At 34.2% G+C, this 25702-nt stretch overlaps 1 protein-coding gene across 1 annotated transcript in view; it reads right to left on the bottom strand.

Moving 5' to 3' along the window:
* Window positions 1-14330: 14330 nt before the first annotated feature.
* cfap70 (cilia and flagella associated protein 70) overlaps window positions 14331-25702 on the bottom strand; it is a 25030-nt gene continuing 13658 nt past the window's right edge. Inside the window, exons 15-26 of the mRNA XM_081370382.1 lie at window positions 24897-25028; window positions 24641-24766; window positions 22798-22931; window positions 22611-22726; window positions 21827-21997; window positions 21622-21749; window positions 20665-20817; window positions 15672-15833; window positions 15506-15595; window positions 14771-14872; window positions 14588-14635; window positions 14331-14503 (exon numbers count right to left, since the gene is read on the bottom strand). Coding sequence (XP_081226508.1) covers window positions 14423-14503; window positions 14588-14635; window positions 14771-14872; window positions 15506-15595; window positions 15672-15833; window positions 20665-20817; window positions 21622-21749; window positions 21827-21997; window positions 22611-22726; window positions 22798-22931; window positions 24641-24766; window positions 24897-25028 — 1443 coding nt within the window. The 3' untranslated portion in view covers window positions 14331-14422. The remainder of the gene's footprint in view (window positions 14504-14587; window positions 14636-14770; window positions 14873-15505; window positions 15596-15671; window positions 15834-20664; window positions 20818-21621; window positions 21750-21826; window positions 21998-22610; window positions 22727-22797; window positions 22932-24640; window positions 24767-24896; window positions 25029-25702) is intronic.

Genomic DNA, 25702 nt, shown 5'->3' with positions numbered 1-25702 from the left:
AGGCATGACGGAGAGCGTTTGCAGACGCGCAGGAACACAGCTTTGGCTTTTTCATTCTAAAGAGGGAATGACACACACATGATAAGTAAAAAATAACTCATAAAGTAGATTGAAGGATTAATAGGAACTCACTTCTCCGTCCTGCAGGTAGATGGAGCCCAGACGGAGGGATACGGAGTGTGTCTCTGAAGCGTCCAGCACAGAGTCCAGCGTCCGCTCATAGCAGCTCTGAGCCTGAGCGTAATCGGCCCTCGCGTGATGCAAGTGACCCCACAGGGCCCATGTGTCTGGGTTCTGCCGGGATCAAATACCAAGAGAAAGCGATGAATCCCAGGTGCATCTAAAAACCTAGTGATGGGGGCTTTCGAAACACCAATCATTTGTTTTGAAGCAGTGATTTGGAGCTTGTATCAAATGCGGTGTTGAAATGCTATGTCGTAATTACTGTAATGTGACGTTCACTATCAACGCCTAAATGAATCTGCAGCTGTCAGGTGGTACAAGTAGGAGGTTTTCTCAGCTTACGAGTTGTAATTACAAGCTCTACGAGGATGTGAACGCTTTTTACAAGTTTTCACAGGTTGAAATATTGTAATTATGGAAATTACGACATGAACGCCCCTAAACTGCCAAAGTCACATGCTTTCAGAAAACGAGGCTTCTTGTTGTGTTGACAGTTTCGAAACAAAAAGTTTAATACATTTGTAAACGTTTTTAATGACACATTTGTATAGTAAAAAGAAGAGTCAATATTCTCTTATTGGACTGAATAACCAAAAAAACAAGCTCTCCATGAAAACTTAATAAAATAACATATTATACAGACACTTCATATTTAGTGGTATTAGATGATTTGTCAATTCGTGAGCTTAGAATTATAAAGTTCTATCTCCACTTTTGGTCGAAATTGAGTTTTTGACATAATCTGATCCATTAGGTGTTTATTAATGCCTGTGTGGTGTTATTTTTGTAAAAAAAATATTTTGTTAGTAGTTATTAATAAAATAAAAAGGTTCCATCTCACAAAACATAAACCGAGTTGGGATTATAAGGTTCTATCTCCAGTAGATTCAATATCCAATCAAAACCCTGAATGAACACGGACGGACCAATCAAAACCCACCTCTTAGCTCTGTAGCCTGGACACAGAGCTAAGGGCTGGACATTAGGCTGGACATTTGAAGCCGGCGAAAGATGGCATTTCCATCTTTCTATCTTTTTTTATTACGAATCAATCTTTCTATCTATCTATCTATCTATCTATCTATCTATCTATCTATCTATCTATCTATCTATCTATCTATCTATCTATCTATCTATCTATCTATCTATCTATCTATCTATCTATCCATCCATCCATCCATCCATCCATCCATCCATCCATCCATCTTCAAACTGTTTCTATTTATCTTCCAACCTTTCTTTCTATCTATCTATCCATCCATCCATCCATCCTTAATAACTAATCAATCTTTCTTTCTTTTTTACTAATCCATCTTTCTTTCTTTCAAACTAATATTTCTTTCTTTCTAAATAATCTATCTTTCTTTCAAACTAAGCCATCTTTCTTTCTTTCTAACTAATCTATCTATCTTTTTTTCTTATATATCTTTATTTCTAACTAATCCATCTTTCTTTCTTTCTTTCTTTCTTTCTTCTAACTTATCCATCTTTCTTTCTTTCTTTCTTTCTTCTAACTAATCCATCTTTCTTTCTTTCTAACTAATCCATCTTTCTTACTAATCCATCTTTCTTTCTTTTTCTTTCTTTCTTTCTTTCTTTCTTTCTTTCTTTCTTCTAACTAATCCATCTTTCTTTCTAACTAATCCATCTTTCTTTTTCTTTCTTTCTTTCTTTCTTCTAACTAATCTTTCTTTCTTTCTTTCTTTCTTTCTTTCTTTCTTTCTTTCTTTCTTCTAACTAATCCATCTTTCTTTCTTTCTTTCTAACTAATCCATCTATCTTTCTTTCTTTCTTTCTTTCTAACTAATCCATCTTTCTAACTAATCCATCTTTCTTTCTTTCTTTCTTTCTTTCTTCTAACTAATCCATCTTTCTTTCTTTCTAACTAACTCATCTTTCTTTCTTTTTCTTTCTTTCTTTCTTTCTATCTTTCTTTCTTTCTAACTAATCCATCTTTCTTTCTGTCTAACTAATCCATCTTTCTTTCTTTCTTTCTTTCTTTCTTTCTTTCTTTCTTTCTTTCTTTCTTTCTAACTAATCCACATTTCTTTCTTTCTTTCTTTCTTTCTTTCTTTCTTTCTTTCTTTCTTTCTTTCTTTCTTTCTTTCTTTCTTTCTTTCTTTCTTTCCTTTTAACTAATCTACCTTTCTTTCTTTCTAACTAATCTACCATTCTTTCTTTCTAACTAATCCACCATTCTTTCTTTCTCCCTTCCTTTCTTTCTTTTTTCTAACTAATCCAACTTTCTTTCTTTCTTTCTTTCTTTCTTTCTTTCTAACTAATCCACATTTCTTTCTTTCTTTCTTTCTTTCTTTCTTTCTTTCTTTCTTTCTTTCTTTCTTTCTTTCTTTCTTTCTTTCCTTTTAACTAATCTACCTTTCTTTCTTTCTAACTAATCTACCATTCTTTCTTTCTAACTAATCCGCCATTCTTTCTTTCTCCCTTCCTTTCTTTCTTTTTTCTAACTAATCCAACTTTCTTTCTTTCTTTCTTTCTTTCTTTCTTTCTTTCTTTCTTTCTTTCTAACTAATCCACATTTCTTTCTTTCTTTCTTTCTTTCTTTCTTTCTTTCTTTCTTTCTTTCTAACTAATCCACATTTCAGGATTGAGAACCCCTGCTCTATGGCATTGCTGTCCAGGAGTAATTATCTTTTGAAGTGGATTTACTCTATGTAAAGTTAACGAAAGTTATCATGAGGATTGTATTGTTTAAAGCAGATGTCTTAACAAATGTCAGTCGACCGGGAAGATTTTAAAACGAGCATAAAGATCGCTGTGAAAATACAGACTGGAAGACAAAAGACAACGAGCACCAGGCTGAAAAAGGGGCTGGGGGCTACATAAGAGTAGGCAAAAAGTACCCAGTAAACAAGATAATAAGTTTGCATCATAGGTTTGCATACAATGGACACTTTACTTTCCCATGAGGCCACGGGAGAGGATTTATGAATGGCAGTGAAGCGACGCAACCGACACTGGTAGCGGGTCACATGATAATGACAACATGTCCGGATTATATTCACACTGCACACATTCATACTATATAGAACATACTTTTTTAGCAGTCGTGAAGTAATTACTTATTCAAAACTAGTACCTACTCAAGAGAGTATGTGATTTCGGACGGAGCCATACTTTTTATAATAGTTTGTCAAACAGAACAACCATAAACTTTGTATGTTTAATTCAGCAAGTTACGTTCTGTAATTATCACAGAATTAAAAGCTGTTTTTGCATTTTTAATTTAATTTTGTGTAAAAATGTATTTACTTCTGCAGTCAAATCATGAGAAATACATTTCTCATGGAAGGTACAGTGTGTTGCATTCTGGGATAATTTGCATGTTATGGTAGTATGCTCTTCTGGACATATCTATATACCTTTCTCAATCTTTCATTTTTATCAGTCATCCTGAATTATGCATGTGTACTAGGCCCGTTCACACAAAGAATGATAACTACAAAGATAACTATAACAATAACTATATTAGGATGATAATGTTGTGTTTATTATAGCTAATCACGCGGTTCTGTCGTCTGCTGCTTTAAAAGGTGGATCCTGATAAGATATCAATGTTTTTATCATTCCTCAGCTGGGAAAAATTCGTTCTGAAAGTGATTCCAACGATATCGTTCATAAGTGTTGTCATTGTTGTGCTGTAGACTCATTCACACAGAATTAAAATGATTAATAAAGCTTTATAGTTGCTGTCCTTGGTGTGAATGGGCCTTGTGTAGCCAATATCACCAAGATCACCCGATGCACAAGAAAGACTACAGTAGATTATGTTAAAAGTCATATTTTATTGTCATTTACACGTTTTTATATTAGGATTAAGTAATTAATGCTTTTTAATGTTTAAAATTCTTTTTCATTTTCAGAAGGAAGGGTTTCCGAACCCAACGCGTGACTGCAGGTCGTGGATCTCCTGTAGAAGTGACTCTTTTTGTAAATTCATCTGTGAAACCAAACATAAATTCAACATATTTCGATACCAAATACTTTAATATTCACAAACACATCAACATTAGACAATACAAACCTTCATGGCGTATTTATACGACTGCTCTGCCTCTAGTTTTCGGCCAGTCTGGAAAGACAAAGCAACTAAAGTCAAATCTAAAGTCAAAAAATGCAAGATTGCAAGCATCTTCTGTTGCTTTGCTCTCTGCTTCCTACAATTTCACATGAGGGAATGAATGATTGAAAGAAAGCAGTCCCTCACCTGTAAACAGACCAGACACAGGTAAGCCCACACCTCTGGATTCCTGTTATTCAGCGTGTTGGCTTCAGTCAGCGCCTCTTCAGCCTCACTCAGCTCCTCCAGCTGAAGATACAGCAAAACACACTCTACTTCATGCCTTCTATCATCTGATTGATACTTTATACTTTTATAGAAAGTGAAAACCAGTGTAATTGTGAAAACATCCACCTTCAGGTTGAGGTTTACGTGTCTTTTTGCTGAGACATCTTTACTGATTTTTATAAAGTAAATCTTAGAATAACTGTTATATTGTTAGTAACATTTCAAGATGAACATAATGTAAGTATCTGCTAGACTGCTATAAAGATCTCATTGATTTATATTACAAGCTATCAGAATTTCATCTTACTTTTTGACCACCCTTAACCCTGTAAAGCCTGACATATGAGATAATAGTCAGAAAAAAAACAAAAAAAAATTTTAATGGAACTATTTATATATAATCTCGTCTAATTGTCTCATATTTTTTTCCACCACCATGTTTCTTTAGGGGCTTCTTAGGAATATCTATTAAGAAAGTGACCAATGTTGACTTCATGTTGATTGAACATTACAGTGACATGATCTGTGATTAGATAATGTCAAAATCCTCAACCAATCACAAACCTTCCTTCAATTGTGGCTCCAGCGAAGCTCTTCTGCTTACACTGGCATGCTCTAACGGATTTTCTAAATGCCTTATGGGTATATACTCACTCTATAGCAGGCGATTCCCAGCCTGAGCCAAGTGAGGCATGACGGAGAGCGTTTGCAGACGCGCAGGAACACAGCTTTGGCTTTTTCATTCTAAAGAGGGAATGACACACACATGATAAGTAAAAAATAACTCATAAAGTAGATTGAAGGATTAATAGGAACTCACTTCTCCGTCCTGCAGGTAGATGGAGCCCAGACGGAGGGATACGGAGTGTGTCTCTGAAGCGTCCAGCACAGAGTCCAGCGTCCGCTCATAGCAGCTCTGAGCCTGAGCGTAATCGGCCCTCGCGTGATGCAAGTGACCCCACAGGGCCCATGTGTCTGGGTTCTGCCGGGATCAAATACCAAGAGAAAGCGATGAATCCCAGGTGCATCTAAAAACCTAGTGATGGGGGCTTTCGAAACACCAATCATTTGTTTTGAAGCAGTGATTTGGAGCTTGTATCAAATGCGGTGTTGAAATGCTATGTCGTAATTACTGTAATGTGACGTTCACTATCAACGCCTAAATGAATCTGCAGCTGTCAGGTGGTACAAGTAGGAGGTTTTCTCAGCTTACGAGTTGTAATTACAAGCTCTACGAGGATGTGAACGCTTTTTACAAGTTTTCACAGGTTGAAATATTGTAATTATGGAAATTACGACATGAACGCCCCTAAACTGCCAAAGTCACATGCTTTCAGAAAACGAGGCTTCTTGTTGTGTTGACAGTTTCGAAACAAAAAGTTTAATACATTTGTAAACGTTTTTAATGACACATTTGTATAGTAAAAAGAAGAGTCAATATTCTCTTATTGGACTGAATAACCAAAAAAACAAGCTCTCCATGAAAACTTAATAAAATAACATATTATACAGACACTTCATATTTAGTGGTATTAGATGATTTGTCAATTCGTGAGCTTAGAATTATAAAGTTCTATCTCCACTTTTGGTCGAAATTGAGTTTTTGACATAATCTGATCCATTAGGTGTTTATTAATGCCTGTGTGGTGTTATTTTTGTAAAAAAAATATTTTGTTAGTAGTTATTAATAAAATAAAAAGGTTCCATCTCACAAAACATAAACCGAGTTGGGATTATAAGGTTCTATCTCCAGTAGATTCAATATCCAATCAAAACCCTGAATGAACACGGACGGACCAATCAAAACCCACCTCTTAGCTCTGTAGCCTGGACACAGAGCTAAGGGCTGGACATTAGGCTGGACATTTGAAGCCGGCGAAAGATGGCATTTCCATCTTTCTATCTTTTTTTATTACGAATCAATCTTTCTATCTATCTATCTATCTATCTATCTATCTATCTATCTATCTATCTATCTATCTATCTATCTATCTATCTATCTATCTATCTATCTATCTATCTATCTATCCATCCATCCATCCATCCATCCATCCATCCATCCATCCATCTTCAAACTGTTTCTATTTATCTTCCAACCTTTCTTTCTATCTATCTATCCATCCATCCATCCATCCTTAATAACTAATCAATCTTTCTTTCTTTTTTACTAATCCATCTTTCTTTCTTTCAAACTAATATTTCTTTCTTTCTAAATAATCTATCTTTCTTTCAAACTAAGCCATCTTTCTTTCTTTCTAACTAATCTATCTATCTTTTTTTCTTATATATCTTTATTTCTAACTAATCCATCTTTCTTTCTTTCTTTCTTTCTTTCTTCTAACTTATCCATCTTTCTTTCTTTCTTTCTTTCTTCTAACTAATCCATCTTTCTTTCTTTCTAACTAATCCATCTTTCTTACTAATCCATCTTTCTTTCTTTTTCTTTCTTTCTTTCTTTCTTTCTTTCTTTCTTTCTTTCTTCTAACTAATCCATCTTTCTTTCTAACTAATCCATCTTTCTTTTTCTTTCTTTCTTTCTTTCTTCTAACTAATCTTTCTTTCTTTCTTTCTTTCTTTCTTTCTTTCTTTCTTTCTTTCTTTCTTTCTTCTAACTAATCCATCTTTCTTTCTTTCTTTCTAACTAATCCATCTATCTTTCTTTCTTTCTTTCTTTCTAACTAATCCATCTTTCTAACTAATCCATCTTTCTTTCTTTCTTTCTTTCTTTCTTCTAACTAATCCATCTTTCTTTCTTTCTAACTAACTCATCTTTCTTTCTTTTTCTTTCTTTCTTTCTTTCTATCTTTCTTTCTTTCTAACTAATCCATCTTTCTTTCTGTCTAACTAATCCATCTTTCTTTCTTTCTTTCTTTCTTTCTTTCTTTCTTTCTTTCTTTCTTTCTTTCTAACTAATCCACATTTCTTTCTTTCTTTCTTTCTTTCTTTCTTTCTTTCTTTCTTTCTTTCTTTCTTTCTTTCTTTCTTTCTTTCTTTCCTTTTAACTAATCTACCTTTCTTTCTTTCTAACTAATCTACCATTCTTTCTTTCTAACTAATCCACCATTCTTTCTTTCTCCCTTCCTTTCTTTCTTTTTTCTAACTAATCCAACTTTCTTTCTTTCTTTCTTTCTTTCTTTCTTTCTAACTAATCCACATTTCTTTCTTTCTTTCTTTCTTTCTTTCTTTCTTTCTTTCTTTCTTTCTTTCTTTCTTTCTTTCTTTCTTTCTTTCCTTTTAACTAATCTACCTTTCTTTCTTTCTAACTAATCTACCATTCTTTCTTTCTAACTAATCCGCCATTCTTTCTTTCTCCCTTCCTTTCTTTCTTTTTTCTAACTAATCCAACTTTCTTTCTTTCTTTCTTTCTTTCTTTCTTTCTTTCTTTCTTTCTTTCTTTCTAACTAATCCACATTTCTTTCTTTCTTTCTTTCTTTCTTTCTTTCTTTCTTTCTTTCTTTCTTTCTAACTAATCCACATTTCAGGATTGAGAACCCCTGCTCTATGGCATTGCTGTCCAGGAGTAATTATCTTTTGAAGTGGATTTACTCTATGTAAAGTTAACGAAAGTTATCATGAGGATTGTATTGTTTAAAGCAGATGTCTTAACAAATGTCAGTCGACCGGGAAGATTTTAAAACGAGCATAAAGATCGCTGTGAAAATACAGACTGGAAGACAAAAGACAACGAGCACCAGGCTGAAAAAGGGGCTGGGGGCTACATAAGAGTAGGCAAAAAGTACCCAGTAAACAAGATAATAAGTTTGCATCATAGGTTTGCATACAATGGACACTTTACTTTCCCATGAGGCCACGGGAGAGGATTTATGAATGGCAGTGAAGCGACGCAACCGACACTGGTAGCGGGTCACATGATAATGACAACATGTCCGGATTATATTCACACTGCACACATTCATACTATATAGAACATACTTTTTTAGCAGTCGTGAAGTAATTACTTATTCAAAACTAGTACCTACTCAAGAGAGTATGTGATTTCGGACGGAGCCATACTTTTTATAATAGTTTGTCAAACAGAACAACCATAAACTTTGTATGTTTAATTCAGCAAGTTACGTTCTGTAATTATCACAGAATTAAAAGCTGTTTTTGCATTTTTAATTTAATTTTGTGTAAAAATGTATTTACTTCTGCAGTCAAATCATGAGAAATACATTTCTCATGGAAGGTACAGTGTGTTGCATTCTGGGATAATTTGCATGTTATGGTAGTATGCTCTTCTGGACATATCTATATACCTTTCTCAATCTTTCATTTTTATCAGTCATCCTGAATTATGCATGTGTACTAGGCCCGTTCACACAAAGAATGATAACTACAAAGATAACTATAACAATAACTATATTAGGATGATAATGTTGTGTTTATTATAGCTAATCACGCGGTTCTGTCGTCTGCTGCTTTAAAAGGTGGATCCTGATAAGATATCAATGTTTTTATCATTCCTCAGCTGGGAAAAATTCGTTCTGAAAGTGATTCCAACGATATCGTTCATAAGTGTTGTCATTGTTGTGCTGTAGACTCATTCACACAGAATTAAAATGATTAATAAAGCTTTATAGTTGCTGTCCTTGGTGTGAATGGGCCTTGTGTAGCCAATATCACCAAGATCACCCGATGCACAAGAAAGACTACAGTAGATTATGTTAAAAGTCATATTTTATTGTCATTTACACGTTTTTATATTAGGATTAAGTAATTAATGCTTTTTAATGTTTAAAATTCTTTTTCATTTTCAGAAGGAAGGGTTTCCGAACCCAACGCGTGACTGCAGGTCGTGGATCTCCTGTAGAAGTGACTCTTTTTGTAAATTCATCTGTGAAACCAAACATAAATTCAACATATTTCGATACCAAATACTTTAATATTCACAAACACATCAACATTAGACAATACAAACCTTCATGGCGTATTTATACGACTGCTCTGCCTCTAGTTTTCGGCCAGTCTGGAAAGACAAAGCAACTAAAGTCAAATCTAAAGTCAAAAAATGCAAGATTGCAAGCATCTTCTGTTGCTTTGCTCTCTGCTTCCTACAATTTCACATGAGGGAATGAATGATTGAAAGAAAGCAGTCCCTCACCTGTAAACAGACCAGACACAGGTAAGCCCACACCTCTGGATTCCTGTTATTCAGCGTGTTGGCTTCAGTCAGCGCCTCTTCAGCCTCACTCAGCTCCTCCAGCTGAAGATACAGCAAAACACACTCTACTTCATGCCTTCTATCATCTGATTGATACTTTATACTTTTATAGAAAGTGAAAACCAGTGTAATTGTGAAAACATCCACCTTCAGGTTGAGGTTTACGTGTCTTTTTGCTGAGACATCTTTACTGATTTTTATAAAGTAAATCTTAGAATAACTGTTATATTGTTAGTAACATTTCAAGATGAACATAATGTAAGTATCTGCTAGACTGCTATAAAGATCTCATTGATTTATATTACAAGCTATCAGAATTTCATCTTACTTTTTGACCACCCTTAACCCTGTAAAGCCTGACATATGAGATAATAGTCAGAAAAAAAACAAAAAAAAATTTTAATGGAACTATTTATATATAATCTCGTCTAATTGTCTCATATTTTTTTCCACCACCATGTTTCTTTAGGGGCTTCTTAGGAATATCTATTAAGAAAGTGACCAATGTTGACTTCATGTTGATTGAACATTACAGTGACATGATCTGTGATTAGATAATGTCAAAATCCTCAACCAATCACAAACCTTCCTTCAATTGTGGCTCCAGCGAAGCTCTTCTGCTTACACTGGCATGCTCTAACGGATTTTCTAAATGCCTTATGGGTATATACTCACTCTATAGCAGGCGATTCCCAGCCTGAGCCAAGTGAGGCATGACGGAGAGCGTTTGCAGACGCGCAGGAACACAGCTTTGGCTTTTTCATTCTAAAGAGGGAATGACACACACATGATAAGTAAAAAATAACTCATAAAGTAGATTGAAGGATTAATAGGAACTCACTTCTCCGTCCTGCAGGTAGATGGAGCCCAGACGGAGGGATACGGAGTGTGTCTCTGAAGCGTCCAGCACAGAGTCCAGCGTCCGCTCATAGCAGCTCTGAGCCTGAGCGTAATCGGCCCTCGCGTGATGCAAGTGACCCCACAGGGCCCATGTGTCTGGGTTCTGCCGGGATCAAATACCAAGAGAAAGCGATGAATCCCAGGTGCATCTAAAAACCTAGTGATGGGGGCTTTCGAAACACCAATCATTTGTTTTGAAGCAGTGATTTGGAGCTTGTATCAAATGCGGTGTTGAAATGCTATGTCGTAATTACTGTAATGTGACGTTCACTATCAACGCCTAAATGAATCTGCAGCTGTCAGGTGGTACAAGTAGGAGGTTTTCTCAGCTTACGAGTTGTAATTACAAGCTCTACGAGGATGTGAACGCTTTTTACAAGTTTTCACAGGTTGAAATATTGTAATTATGGAAATTACGACATGAACGCCCCTAAACTGCCAAAGTCACATGCTTTCAGAAAACGAGGCTTCTTGTTGTGTTGACAGTTTCGAAACAAAAAGTTTAATACATTTGTAAACGTTTTTAATGACACATTTGTATAGTAAAAAGAAGAGTCAATATTCTCTTATTGGACTGAATAACCAAAAAAACAAGCTCTCCATGAAAACTTAATAAAATAACATATTATACAGACACTTCATATTTAGTGGTATTAGATGATTTGTCAATTCGTGAGCTTAGAATTATAAAGTTCTATCTCCACTTTTGGTCGAAATTGAGTTTTTGACATAATCTGATCCATTAGGTGTTTATTAATGCCTGTGTGGTGTTATTTTTGTAAAAAAAATATTTTGTTAGTAGTTATTAATAAAATAAAAAGGTTCCATCTCACAAAACATAAACCGAGTTGGGATTATAAGGTTCTATCTCCAGTAGATTCAATATCCAATCAAAACCCTGAATGAACACGGACGGACCAATCAAAACCCACCTCTTAGCTCTGTAGCCTGGACACAGAGCTAAGGGCTGGACATTAGGCTGGACATTTGAAGCCGGCGAAAGATGGCATTTCCATCTTTCTATCTTTTTTTATTACGAATCAATCTTTCTATCTATCTATCTATCTATCTATCTATCTATCTATCTATCTATCTATCTATCTATCTATCTATCTATCTATCTATCTATCTATCTATCTATCTATCTATCCATCCATCCATCCATCCATCCATCCATCCATCTTCAAACTGTTTCTATTTATCTTCCAACCTTTCTTTCTATCTATCTATCCATCCATCCATCCATCCTTAATAACTAATCAATCTTTCTTTCTTTTTTACTAATCCATCTTTCTTTCTTTCAAACTAATATTTCTTTCTTTCTAAATAATCTATCTTTCTTTCAAACTAAGCCATCTTTCTTTCTTTCTAACTAATCTATCTATCTTTTTTTCTTATATATCTTTATTTCTAACTAATCCATCTTTCTTTCTTTCTTTCTTTCTTTCTTTCTTCTAACTTATCCATCTTTCTTTCTTTCTTTCTTTCTTCTAACTAATCCATCTTTCTTTCTTTCTAACTAATCCATCTTTCTTACTAATCCATCTTTCTTTCTTTTTCTTTCTTTCTTTCTTTCTTTCTTTCTTTCTTTCTTCTAACTAATCCATCTTTCTTTCTAACTAATCCATCTTTCTTTTTCTTTCTTTCTTTCTTTCTTCTAACTAATCTTTCTTTCTTTCTTTCTTTCTTTCTTTCTTTCTTTCTTTCTTTCTTTCTTTCTTTCTTTCTTCTAACTAATCCATCTTTCTTTCTTTCTTTCTAACTAATCCATCTATCTTTCTTTCTTTCTTTCTTTCTAACTAATCCATCTTTCTAACTAATCCATCTTTCTTTCTTTCTTTCTTTCTTTCTTTCTTCTAACTAATCCATCTTTCTTTCTTTCTAACTAACTCATCTTTCTTTCTTTTTCTTTCTTTCTTTCTTTCTATCTTTCTTTCTTTCTAACTAATCCATCTTTCTTTCTGTCTAACTAATCCATCTTTCTTTCTTTCTTTCTTTCTTTCTTTCTTTCTTTCTTTCTTTCTAACTAATCCACATTTCTTTCTTTCTTTCTTTCTTTCTTTCTTTCTTTCTTTCTTTCTTTCTTTCTTTCTTTCTTTCTTTCTTTCTTTCCTTTTAACTAATCTACCTTTCTTTCTTTCTAACTAATCTACCATTCTTTCTTTCTAACTAATCCACCATTCTTTCTTTCTCCCTTCCTTTCTTTCTTTTTTCTAACTAATCCAACTTTCTTTCTTTCTTTCTTTCTTTCTTTCTTTCTAACTAATCCACATTTCTTTCTTTCTTTCTTTCTTTCTTTCTTTCTTTCTTTCTTTCTTTCTTTCTTTCTTTCTTTCTTTCTTTCTTTCCTTTTAACTAATCTACCTTTCTTTCTTTCTAACTAATCTACCATTCTTTCTTTCTAACTAATCCGCCATTCTTTCTTTCTCCCTTCCTTTCTTTCTTTTTTCTAACTAATCCAACTTTCTTTCTTTCTTTCTTTCTTTCTTTCTTTCTTTCTTTCTTTCTTTCTTTCTAACTAATCCACATTTCTTTCTTTCTTTCTTTCTTTCTTTCTTTCTTTCTTTCTTTCTTTCTAACTAATCCACATTTCAGGATTGAGAACCCCTGCTCTATGGCATTGCTGTCCAGGAGTAATTATCTTTTGAAGTGGATTTACTCTATGTAAAGTTAACGAAAGTTATCATGAGGATTGTATTGTTTAAAGCAGATGTCTTAACAAATGTCAGTCGACCGGGAAGATTTTAAAACGAGCATAAAGATCGCTGTGAAAATACAGACTGGAAGACAAAAGACAACGAGCACCAGGCTGAAAAAGGGGCTGGGGGCTACATAAGAGTAGGCAAAAAGTACCCAGTAAACAAGATAATAAGTTTGCATCATAGGTTTGCATACAATGGACACTTTACTTTCCCATGAGGCCACGGGAGAGGATTTATGAATGGCAGTGAAGCGACGCAACCGACACTGGTAGCGGGTCACATGATAATGACAACATGTCCGGATTATATTCACACTGCACACATTCATACTATATAGAACATACTTTTTTAGCAGTCGTGAAGTAATTACTTATTCAAAACTAGTACCTACTCAAGAGAGTATGTGATTTCGGACGGAGCCATACTTTTTATAATAGTTTGTCAAACAGAACAACCATAAACTTTGTATGTTTAATTCAGCAAGTTACGTTCTGTAATTATCACAGAATTAAAAGCTGTTTTTGCATTTTTAATTTAATTTTGTGTAAAAATGTATTTACTTCTGCAGTCAAATCATGAGAAATACATTTCTCATGGAAGGTACAGTGTGTTGCATTCTGGGATAATTTGCATGTTATGGTAGTATGCTCTTCTGGACATATCTATATACCTTTCTCAATCTTTCATTTTTATCAGTCATCCTGAATTATGCATGTGTACTAGGCCCGTTCACACAAAGAATGATAACTACAAAGATAACTATAACAATAACTATATTAGGATGATAATGTTGTGTTTATTATAGCTAATCACGCGGTTCTGTCGTCTGCTGCTTTAAAAGGTGGATCCTGATAAGATATCAATGTTTTTATCATTCCTCAGCTGGGAAAAATTCGTTCTGAAAGTGATTCCAACGATATCGTTCATAAGTGTTGTCATTGTTGTGCTGTAGACTCATTCACACAGAATTAAAATGATTAATAAAGCTTTATAGTTGCTGTCCTTGGTGTGAATGGGCCTTGTGTAGCCAATATCACCAAGATCACCCGATGCACAAGAAAGACTACAGTAGATTATGTTAAAAGTCATATTTTATTGTCATTTACACGTTTTTATATTAGGATTAAGTAATTAATGCTTTTTAATGTTTAAAATTCTTTTTCATTTTCAGAAGGAAGGGTTTCCGAACCCAACGCGTGACTGCAGGTCGTGGATCTCCTGTAGAAGTGACTCTTTTTGTAAATTCATCTGTGAAACCAAACATAAATTCAACATATTTCGATACCAAATACTTTAATATTCACAAACACATCAACATTAGACAATACAAACCTTCATGGCGTATTTATACGACTGCTCTGCCTCTAGTTTTCGGCCAGTCTGGAAAGACAAAGCAACTAAAGTCAAATCTAAAGTCAAAAAATGCAAGATTGCAAGCATCTTCTGTTGCTTTGCTCTCTGCTTCCTACAATTTCACATGAGGGAATGAATGATTGAAAGAAAGCAGTCCCTCACCTGTAAACAGACCAGACACAGGTAAGCCCACACCTCTGGATTCCTGTTATTCAGCGTGTTGGCTTCAGTCAGCGCCTCTTCAGCCTCACTCAGCTCCTCCAGCTGAAGATACAGCAAAACACACTCTACTTCATGCCTTCTATCATCTGATTGATACTTTATACTTTTATAGAAAGTGAAAACCAGTGTAATTGTGAAAACATCCACCTTCAGGTTGAGGTTTACGTGTCTTTTTGCTGAGACATCTTTACTGATTTTTATAAAGTAAATCTTAGAATAACTGTTATATTGTTAGTAACATTTCAAGATGAACATAATGTAAGTATCTGCTAGACTGCTATAAAGATCTCATTGATTTATATTACAAGCTATCAGAATTTCATCTTACTTTTTGACCACCCTTAACCCTGTAAAGCCTGACATATGAGATAATAGTCAGAAAAAAAACAAAAAAAATTTTTAATGGAACTATTTATATATAATCTCGTCTAATTGTCTCATATTTTTTTCCACCACCATGTTTCTTTAGGGGCTTCTTAGGAATATCTATTAAGAAAGTGACCAATGTTGACTTCATGTTGATTGAACATTACAGTGACATGATCTGTGATTAGATAATGTCAAAATCCTCAACCAATCACAAACCTTCCTTCAATTGTGGCTCCAGCGAAGCTCTTCTGCTTACACTGGCATGCTCTAACGGATTTTCTAAATGCCTTATGGGTATATACTCACTCTATAGCAGGCGATTCCCAGCCTGAGCCAAGTGAGGCATGACGGAGAGCGTTTGCAGACGCGCAGGAACACAGCTTTGGCTTTTTCATTCTAAAGAGGGAATGACACACACATGATAAGTAAAAAATAACTCATAAAGTAGATTGAAGGATTAATAGGAACTCACTTCTCCGTCCTGCAGGTAGATGGAGCCCAGACGGAGGGATACGGAGTGTGTCTCTGAAGCGTCCAGCACAGAGTCCAGCGTCCGCTCATAGCAGCTCTGAGCCTGAGCGTAATCGGCCCTCGCGTGATGCAAGTGACCCCACAGGGCCCATGTGTCTGGGTTCTGCCGGGATCAAATACCAAGAGAAAGCGATGAATCCCAGGTGCATCTAAAAACCTAGTGATGGGGGCTTTCGAAACACCAATCATTTGTTTTGAAGCAGTGATTTGGAGCTTGTATCAAATGCGGTGTTGAAATGCTATGTCGTAATTACTGTAATGTGACGTTCACTATCAACGCCTAAATGAATCTGCAGCTGTCAGGTGGTACAAGTAGGAGGTTTTCTCAGCTTACGAGTTGTAATTACAAGCTCTACGAGGATGTGAACGCTTTTTACAAGTTTTCACAGGTTGAAATATTGTAATTATGGAAATTACGACATGAACGCCCCTAAACTGCCAAAGTCACATGCTTTCAGAAAACGAGGCTTCTTGTTGTGTTGACAGTTTCGAAACAAAAAGTTTAATACATTTGTAAACGTTTTTAATGACACATTTGTATAGTAAAAAGAAGAGTCAATATTCTCTTATTGGACTGAATAACCAAAAAAACAAGCTCTCCATGAAAACTTAATAAAATAACATATTATACAGACACTTCATATTTAGTGGTATTAGATGATTTGTCAATTCGTGAGCTTAGAATTATAAAGTTCTATCTCCACTTTTGGTCGAAATTGAGTTTTTGACATAATCTGATCCATTAGGTGTTTATTAATGCCTGTGTGGTGTTATTTTTGTAAAAAAAATATTTTGTTAGTAGTTATTAATAAAATAAAAAGGTTCCATCTCACAAAACATAAACCGAGTTGGGATTATAAGGTTCTATCTCCAGTAGATTCAATATCCAATCAAAACCCTGAATGAACACGGACGGACCAATCAAAACCCACCTCTTAGCTCTGTAGCCTGGACACAGAGCTAAGGGCTGGACATTAGGCTGGACATTTGAAGCCGGCGAAAGATGGCATTTCCATCTTTCTATCTTTTTTTATTACGAATCAATCTTTCTATCTATCTATCTATCTATCTATCTATCTATCTATCTATCTATCTATCTATCTATCTATCTATCTATCTATCTATCTATCTATCTATCTATCTATCTATCCATCCATCCATCCATCCATCCATCCATCCATCCATCTTCAAACTGTTTCTATTTATCTTCCAACCTTTCTATCTATCTATCTATCCATCCATCCATCCATCCTTAATAACTAATCAATCTTTCTTTCTTTTTTACTAATCCATCTTTCTTTCTTTCAAACTAATATTTCTTTCTTTCTAAATAATCTATCTTTCTTTCAAACTAAGCCATCTTTCTTTCTTTCTAACTAATCTATCTATCTTTTTTTCTTATATATCTTTATTTCTAACTAATCCATCTTTCTTTCTTTCTTTCTTTCTTTCTTCTAACTTATCCATCTTTCTTTCTTTCTTTCTTTCTTCTAACTAATCCATCTTTCTTTCTTTCTAACTAATCCATCTTTCTTACTAATCCATCTTTCTTTCTTTTTCTTTCTTTCTTTCTTTCTTTCTTTCTTTCTTTCTTCTAACTAATCCATCTTTCTTTCTAACTAATCCATCTTTCTTTTTCTTTCTTTCTTTCTTTCTTCTAACTAATCTTTCTTTCTTTCTTTCTTTCTTTCTTTCTTTCTTTCTTTCTTCTAACTAATCCATCTTTCTTTCTTTCTTTCTAACTAATCCATCTATCTTTCTTTCTTTCTTTCTTTCTAACTAATCCATCTTTCTAACTAATCCATCTTTCTTTCTTTCTTTCTTTCTTTCTTTCTTTCTTCTAACTAATCCATCTTTCTTTCTTTCTAACTAACTCATCTTTCTTTCTTTTTCTTTCTTTCTTTCTTTCTATCTTTCTTTCTTTCTAACTAATCCATCTTTCTTTCTGTCTAACTAATCCATCTTTCTTTCTTTCTTTCTTTCTTTCTTTCTTTCTTTCTTTCTTTCTTTCTTTCTTTCTTTCTAACTAATCCACATTTCTTTCTTTCTTTCTTTCTTTCTTTCTTTCTTTCTTTCTTTCTTTCTTTCTTTCTTTCCTTTTAACTAATCTACCTTTCTTTCTTTCTAACTAATCTACCATTCTTTCTTTCTAACTAATCCACCATTCTTTCTTTCTCCCTTCCTTTCTTTCTTTTTTCTAACTAATCCAACTTTCTTTCTTTCTTTCTTTCTTTCTTTCTTTCTTTCTTTCTTTCTTTCTAACTAATCCACATTTCTTTCTTTCTTTCTTTCTTTCTTTCTTTCTTTCTTTCTTTCTTTCTTTCTTTCTTTCTTTCTTTCCTTTTAACTAATCTACCTTTCTTTCTTTCTAACTAATCTACCATTCTTTCTTTCTAACTAATCCGCCATTCTTTCTTTCTCCCTTCCTTTCTTTCTTTTTTCTAACTAATCCAACTTTCTTTCTTTCTTTCTTTCTTTCTTTCTTTCTTTCTTTCTTTCTTTCTTTCTAACTAATCCACATTTCTTTCTTTCTTTCTTTCTTTCTTTCTTTCTTTCTTTCTTTCTTTCTTTCTTTCCTTTTAACTAATCTACCTTTCTTTCTTTCAAACCAATCTACCATTCTTTCTTTCTAACTAATCCACCATTCTTTCTTTCTCCCTTCCTTTCTTTCTTTTTTCTAACTAATCCAACTTTCTTTCTTTCTTTCTTTCTTTCTTTCTTTCTTTCTTTCTAACTAATCCACATTTCTTTCTTTCTTTCTTTCTTTCTTTCTTTCTTTCTTTCTTTCTTTCTTTCTTTCTTTCTTTCTTTCTTTCTTTCTTTCTTTCTTTCTTTCTGTCTTTCTTTCTTTCTAACTAATCCACCATTCTTTCTTTCTTTCTTTCTTTCTTTCTTTCTTTCTTTCTTTCTAACTAATCCATCTTTCTAACTAATCCATCTTTCTTTCTTTCTTTCTTTCTTTCTTTCTTTCTTTCTTTCTTTCTTTCTTTCTATCTTTCTTTCTGTCTAACTAATCCATCTTTCTTTCTTTCTTTCTTTCTTCCTTTCTTTCTTCTAACTAATCCATCTTTCTTTCTTTCTAACTAATCCATCTTTCTTTCTTTCTAACTAATCCATCTTTCTTTCTTTCTAACTAATCTATCTTTTCTAACTAATCCATCTTTCTTTCTTTCTTTCTTTCTTTCTTTCTTTCTTTCTTTCTTTCTTTCTTTCTTTCTTTCTAACTAATCCATCTTTCTTTCTAACTAATCTATCTTCCTTTCTAACTAATCCATCTTTCTTTCTAACTAATCTATCTTCCTTTCTAACTAATCCATCTATCTTTCTTTCTTTCTTTCTAACTAATCCATCTTTCTTTCTTTCTTTCTTTCTTTCTTTCTTTCTTTCTTTCTTTCTTTCTTTCTTTCTTTCTTTCTTTCTTTCTTTCTAACTAATCCATCTTTCTTTCTTTCTTTCTTTCTAACTAATCCATCTTTCTTTCTTTCTTTCTTTCTTTCTTTCTTTCTTTCTTTCTTTCTTTCTAACTAATCCATCTTTCTTTCTTTCTTTCTTCTAACTAATCTTTCTTTCTTTCTTCTAACTAATCCATATTTCTTTCTTTCTAACTAATCCATCTTTCTTTCTAACTAATCTATCTTCCTTTCTAACTAATCCATCTTTCTTTCTAACTAATCTATCTTCCTTTCTAACTAATCTACCTTCCTTTCTAACTAATCAATCTTCCTTTCTAACTAATCCATCTTTTCTTTCTTTCTTTCTTTCTTTCTTTCTTTCTTTCTTTCTTTCTTTCTTTCTTTCTTTCTAACCATCTTTCTTTCTTTCTAATCATCTTTCTTTCTTTCTAACCATCTTTCTTTCTTTCTAACCATCTTTCTTTCTTTCTTTCTATCCATCTTTCTTTCTTTCTTTCTTTCTTTCTTTCTTTCTTTCTTTCTTTCTTTCTTTCTTTCTTTCTTTCTTTCTTTCTAACCATCTTTCTATCTTTCTTTCTAACTAATCCATCTTTCTATCTTTCTTTCTAACTAATCCATCTTTCTATCTTTCTTTCTAACTAATATTTCTTTCTAACTAATCCATCTTTCATTTTTTTAAATATTTCAGAGCACAGAGGGAGTGGGGGTGGAAAGGGATGAAAAAATAACTTTCATGATGTTACACAATATTTTGTATGTTTTAATCTACTAAATGAACCGTTTTTAATGTATGTAAGATGCTTCCTAAATGTTTTTACAGTACAGAGGAGTGGGGTGTAGTATGTGAAGAAAACTATAATAAAGAAAAATAAAATAGTTTTCTTACAAACTTGCTTGGCTTTGATGTATATTATATTATATTATATTATATTATATTATACAAGCTGTGTGCTTGTATTATAAATATATAAATTGATTAAAATCAATAGTTATATACATTTATTCTTTGAAATGTGGGGTTTTATTTGTAAAAGTGTAGATAGAACCTTATAATTCCAAACAGAATCAGAGCTCTCAGAATTATAAGATTCTATCTCCATTTGGGCCATCTTAAAAAATCCCATTTCCAAATGTGCCAGGATTTTGATATTCTCTCCTCAAAGTACCTGTAGGGTGATGGTCTTGTTGAGCTATAATAGTAGATTATACTACATAACAGTTTTGCCAGCTGGGATGTAAAAACTTTGATGCTCAATATCTCAGAACTACCCTAAACGGAGATAGAACCTTATAATTCTAAGCTCACAAATTGTTAGAATACAGTTTTCAATGAAACCACCACTTCGATCAATCACTTCCAATCACCATTTTGACCAGCAGGGGTCACCAGCGCGTGGTGTTTCAAGCGCTTCCAAACAGTGAATCGTTTTTGAACAATCGGTTCAATTGATTCAAAGTTTCTAGAGGCCACATTTCTCCCATCACTATCTGTCCCCAGTACAGGGAATGATTTGTGCAGACCTGGATGTTGTGGATCAGCGCCTCCTTCAGGCTGGCCTCAGCGCTGTCGTGTTCTCCTCTCAGCAGATGAAGCCGGGCCAGAGCGAGATGATACGAGCTGATGGTTCCTCTGTCTGGAGACAGCAGCTCTAGAGCCAGAGTACGCTGGGACATCTGGACGGACACAATTCAGCATTAACTATTAACATACACATTCAAATGTGCTTCGTTTTTGCTGTTTGCTGTACTATGTAGAAATTCAAAACTCAAAGCTCATCTTCTGTCCACATTTTGAATCTAAACTGAAAAAATGGATAATTAAAAAAAAAAAGTCACTCATCATTAGCATACGATCGCTCACATCCTGCAACTCTGAGACAACGTGAGGTTAATCGATCATAACGTACAGGGTATTTATAAAACACATACACTATTGTTCAAAAGTTTGGGGTCAGTTTTGGAAAAAATTTGTACTTTTATTCAGCAAGGATGCATTAAATTGATCAAAAGTGACAGTAAAGACAATTATAATGTTACAAATGTTAACATGAAATGCTTCTTTTGTAAAAAATGCTGTTCTTTTAAACTTTCTATTCATCAAAGAATCCTGAAAAAAATCTTCAGCACTGATAAAAAAACATAAATTTTGAGCATTAAATCATCATATTAGAATGATTTCTGAAGGATCATGTGACACTGAAGACTGGAGTAATGATGCTGAAAATTCAGCTTTGATTACAGGAATAAATTACATTTTAAAATATATTACAATAGAAAAAAGCTATTTTAAATGGTAATAACATTTCACAATATTTTTGATCAAATAAATGCAGCCTTGGTGAGCATGAGACTTAAAAAAAAGACAAAAAGAAAATTTGACGAACATTATAAATGGACTTTGGGGGTAAAAAAAAGGCTCCTTCAATGTAAATTTGAGACTGATGTGCACAGGATCTACTGACGTCACCATCCGCTGACCTGTAATGCATAGTTCTGCAGGAGAAACCACACTGTCTCCATGAAGATAGTGGTTTGGTGTTGCGCTTCCTGTTTTCTCTCCTGGCAGTTCTGTGGGATGTCTTCTTCGTGCACGGCGCCAGCGCCACCTTTAAAGCAAATGATCCCATATGAGCTATAAATGAAAGGGCATTTGTCACAGAGCAGACAGAAAAGAGGTGGTCACCTGTCTCACTCGTTTCATCTTTCTGCTCCTTCTCCTGACCAGACTGAGTCTCTGAGGTTATTTTTGCTCTAGATGTCTGGTCATTTTTCATGACTGAAATAAAATGCTTATTGGCCTCCCGAAAAGCCATTTCTGCCTGGATGAACTTCTCCTGAGCCTGGGAGAACACGCCTGACAACAATTTGACACATATTTTCATCATTCCGTCAAAATGATTGTGCACACTAACTACATAATGTTGCAAAATGAACGCAAATTAATGAATATGATATGACAGAATATTAAAAAGAAAACACTACCGTTCAAAAGCTGGGGTAGGTACGATTTTTTTTGTCTTTTTAATGTGCATTTATTTGATCAAAAAAATACAGTAAAAAGAGTAACATTGTGAATTATTTTTACTATTTAAAATAGCTGTTTTCTATTTTAACATGTTAAAATGTTAAAAATTTATTCCTGTGATCAAAGCTGAATTTTCAGCATCATGATCCTTCAGAAGTCATTCTAATATGATGATTTGATGCTCAAAAAATATTTCTGATTATTATCAATGTTGAAAACAGTTGAGCTGCTTCATATTTTTGTGTATTTTTTCGTTGTTGAACAGAAAGTTCAAAAGAATAGCCTTTTTTTAACTATAAATCTTTTGTAACATTAAACATGTCTTTACTGTCACTTGTGATCAATTGAATGCATCCTTGCTCAATAAAAGTACTCATTTCTTCACCTTTCTAACCCCAAACTTTTGAGCAGTAGTGTAGGTGCTGTTTAATTCTGTTCTCACCAAATAAAGTCCAGGCGACCACATTGTTCGGCTCCACACTAGTCGCCCTTTCAAAGAAGGTCTCTGCATCCTCATAGCGTCCATTCATGTCAGACAGGACACCGCACATGAGCAAACTGCACCAAACACCACAGAAGTCAGAAAAGAGTTTTTAGAGACATATTCTGAGTCATTTCTGTCTGTTAACCTGGGTATGTGCGTTTGCTCAATGGATAAGGCCTGTTGAAAGCACTGCTCGGCCATCAGGTGGTCAGCGGTCAGCATGTGGAACGCTCCATAATCAAACCAGTGGGACGGGTCACTGCGGTCTCGAATCAAACACTACAGAGGCAAATTCAGAGAGACATGAGTCACATCCAATGATACTGTCATATCACAAATGATTGCTAAAGCTCTGTTTGAAATGGCACACTGTCATTAGAAGGAGTTCGTTGTATATGCATGAGATACCATAATTATATGCTACATTTTTCACAAAATACGGTGTGTTCATGCTTGAAATGCCAAATTGTTCTTTTCCTTGCATTACATTAACATCAAGGGGTTTCACTTGGCAGGGTTTGTTGTCAACTCATTATTCTCAATGGTTAATCTCATTCTCATTACTGTAAGACAATGTTTTTTTTGAACCAGCATAATACAGACAGTACAAAAAAGATATGTAGATCCTTTCTGCAAACTCAAGGTCGCTTTACACTGAAATGACAAATAAAATGACAGTGAAACATAGAGAACATACAGATAACATATTACATTTTTTCTTTCTTTTGATTTGTGGGTGAAATATGATCGGACATGTTGTTTCCTGATTAGGTATAAAACCATTATGTAGTTTACACTGCATCCTAAACATTCAGTATACAGTATATACTGTAATAATGGTTTATCATTTTATTGTGTGTTGTGCACTCAGATTTCAGATTTGCAATGCATTCGTACATAAATGCTTCCAAAGCCTACCCTGGTAATCCAGACAGAGAATCCTCTGGTGTCGAGTAATGATGCTCATTAAATATGCCCCTCGATCTGAGCTGCACCAATCACATCGGGTTTTCTGATATAGGCGGGCCAGAGACGACACGACAGCGCTGTGACGTCGAAGTCATTAGTAAATATTGCAAGATGGCTGTGGATGAACACCAGTTGTTTGAAACGGCTTTGGCCGCTACAATGAACGAGTTAGACTTGGCTTATTATCTAAAACAGAAACAGAAGACGGCGCTCGAATCGTTCCTTTGCAAGAAGGGTGTTTTTGCTGTTTTGCTGACTGGATACGGTAAGAGTATAATCTACCAGTTAGCTCCGCTGGTAGCTGGGGTTTATTGTTGTGATTGGTTGTTGTGTTATCCAATTGCGTGCAGTGAGATTTTCAAATGCATGCTTGGTGCCGCCCCTCAAGCTGGCCGATTTTCATTAGTCGACGCCAGACCATTCATCTTTTAGATTTAGGTCTGGATTTCCAGGCTATCCAAAGCCCATCTGATCTTTCAAAACTGTAAGATTTTTAGTATTATGACAGCATTATTATCACCAGCGACTAAAAAAAGCTGTATTATTCATGCCAGGCCAGTAGTTGGCGATGTCACTTTGTAAAGAAACACAACGCACCTATAGACTGAATACGTAATGCACATTCGCACGATGTCACTGTTTTCACAAATTCACGTTTTGGTAGTTTACATGGAGATGATAACGGTAGCCTATATTTTTCAAAAACGTGCACTTTGAAACCTGTTTTCAAAAGTTAGCATTTTCAGGCCCCCAAAACGCTGTTGTCGTGTAAATGAACGGCCAAAACACAGTTTTCCGTTTTTAAAAAAAGCCGTAAACGGCTCCTAAAAGTCAATGAAAACAAAACAAAACATAAACCTGACAATAATAGCATTTCAATGAAACTAAAATAATACTGCTTTACACTATAATGTAAACTACTGTAAAAAAAAAACATGCTGTGTATTATGATAGTATTATGATGATCGAGACAGTCGAGTATGTTATTTTGAAGCATCAAAAGTGCAGTAATGCTTTACCTCCTGATAGTACTGTGCCGCCAGCTGGAAGTCCGTGTTGAGTTCAGCCTCTTTGGCGAAGTGTTTGAGTTGAGCGCAGCTCAGCAGAGGCTCATGATGCGTGTCCTGAGAGTCCACTGACAGGCTCTGATTCAATGGAGTGCATGAAAACACAACTGATAATACAGACCCAATGTTCAATGTTCAGATCAGTAACTCTCAGCACGAGTGATGCTTCCCTTGACAGATCACACAAATGTATAGTTTGAGGCCTCACCTTATTGAGAGCAGCATGCATCTCGTCCACCAGGAACACGTAGAGCTGACTGAGGAACGCTTGGAGCTGTTCGGGGTCTGAGAAGGCCTCTGTCCTCAACATCTTCTCTCTTACGATCCGGACCACAGAGTACTGACACATACAACAAACATCGGGAGCTCATTAACATATATGCTAATCAGTCTGCCCTGATAAACAACAGTATGAATCATAACAAGGTTGTTTACATGTCGAAGTCCCAAACACTCATGTGTTGTTATTTTTAATTTAAACTAAATCTATTAGAATTATTTTCGTTAATTGAAGTAAAATGAAAAAAATCAACTAAAAAATAAATAAATAATGAAAATTAGAAATGTTGCCTTGAGGTAAAAATAAATTAAAGCTAAACAGAATTATTTAAAACATGAGTGAGCATTACAAAAGCACATAAAGAATTACTAAAATTAAATGAAATTAATGAAATGCTTTTACAGTACAACGGTACTAAAACTAAAACTATTTAAAATTGTTTTCATTAACTGAAAATAAAGGTGATTTAAAAAATGATATAAAAACTTTAAATGAAAATTAGAAATGCCACCTTGGCAGCTAGTGACTGAAATAAAGTAAATGTAAGTTCTAAAATTACTTAAACCGAAATATCTACTATTACTATAGCCAAAATAAAATTAAAGCGAAATATAGATTTGTTTAAATGTATTATAATTTTAATTATAAATTAAAAAATGTATATACAAATGATGAAAGCATTTGTATGAAAGCATTTGTATAAATATATATATATATAGTTTTAATATATATGT

This window comes from Scardinius erythrophthalmus (assembly GCF_964197995.2).
Source record: "Scardinius erythrophthalmus genome assembly, chromosome: 1".
NCBI classification, from domain to species: Eukaryota; Metazoa; Chordata; class Actinopteri; order Cypriniformes; family Leuciscidae; genus Scardinius; species Scardinius erythrophthalmus.
Note: the sequence above shows the minus strand (reverse complement) of the source record. Positions and strands in the feature narration are given on the sequence as shown.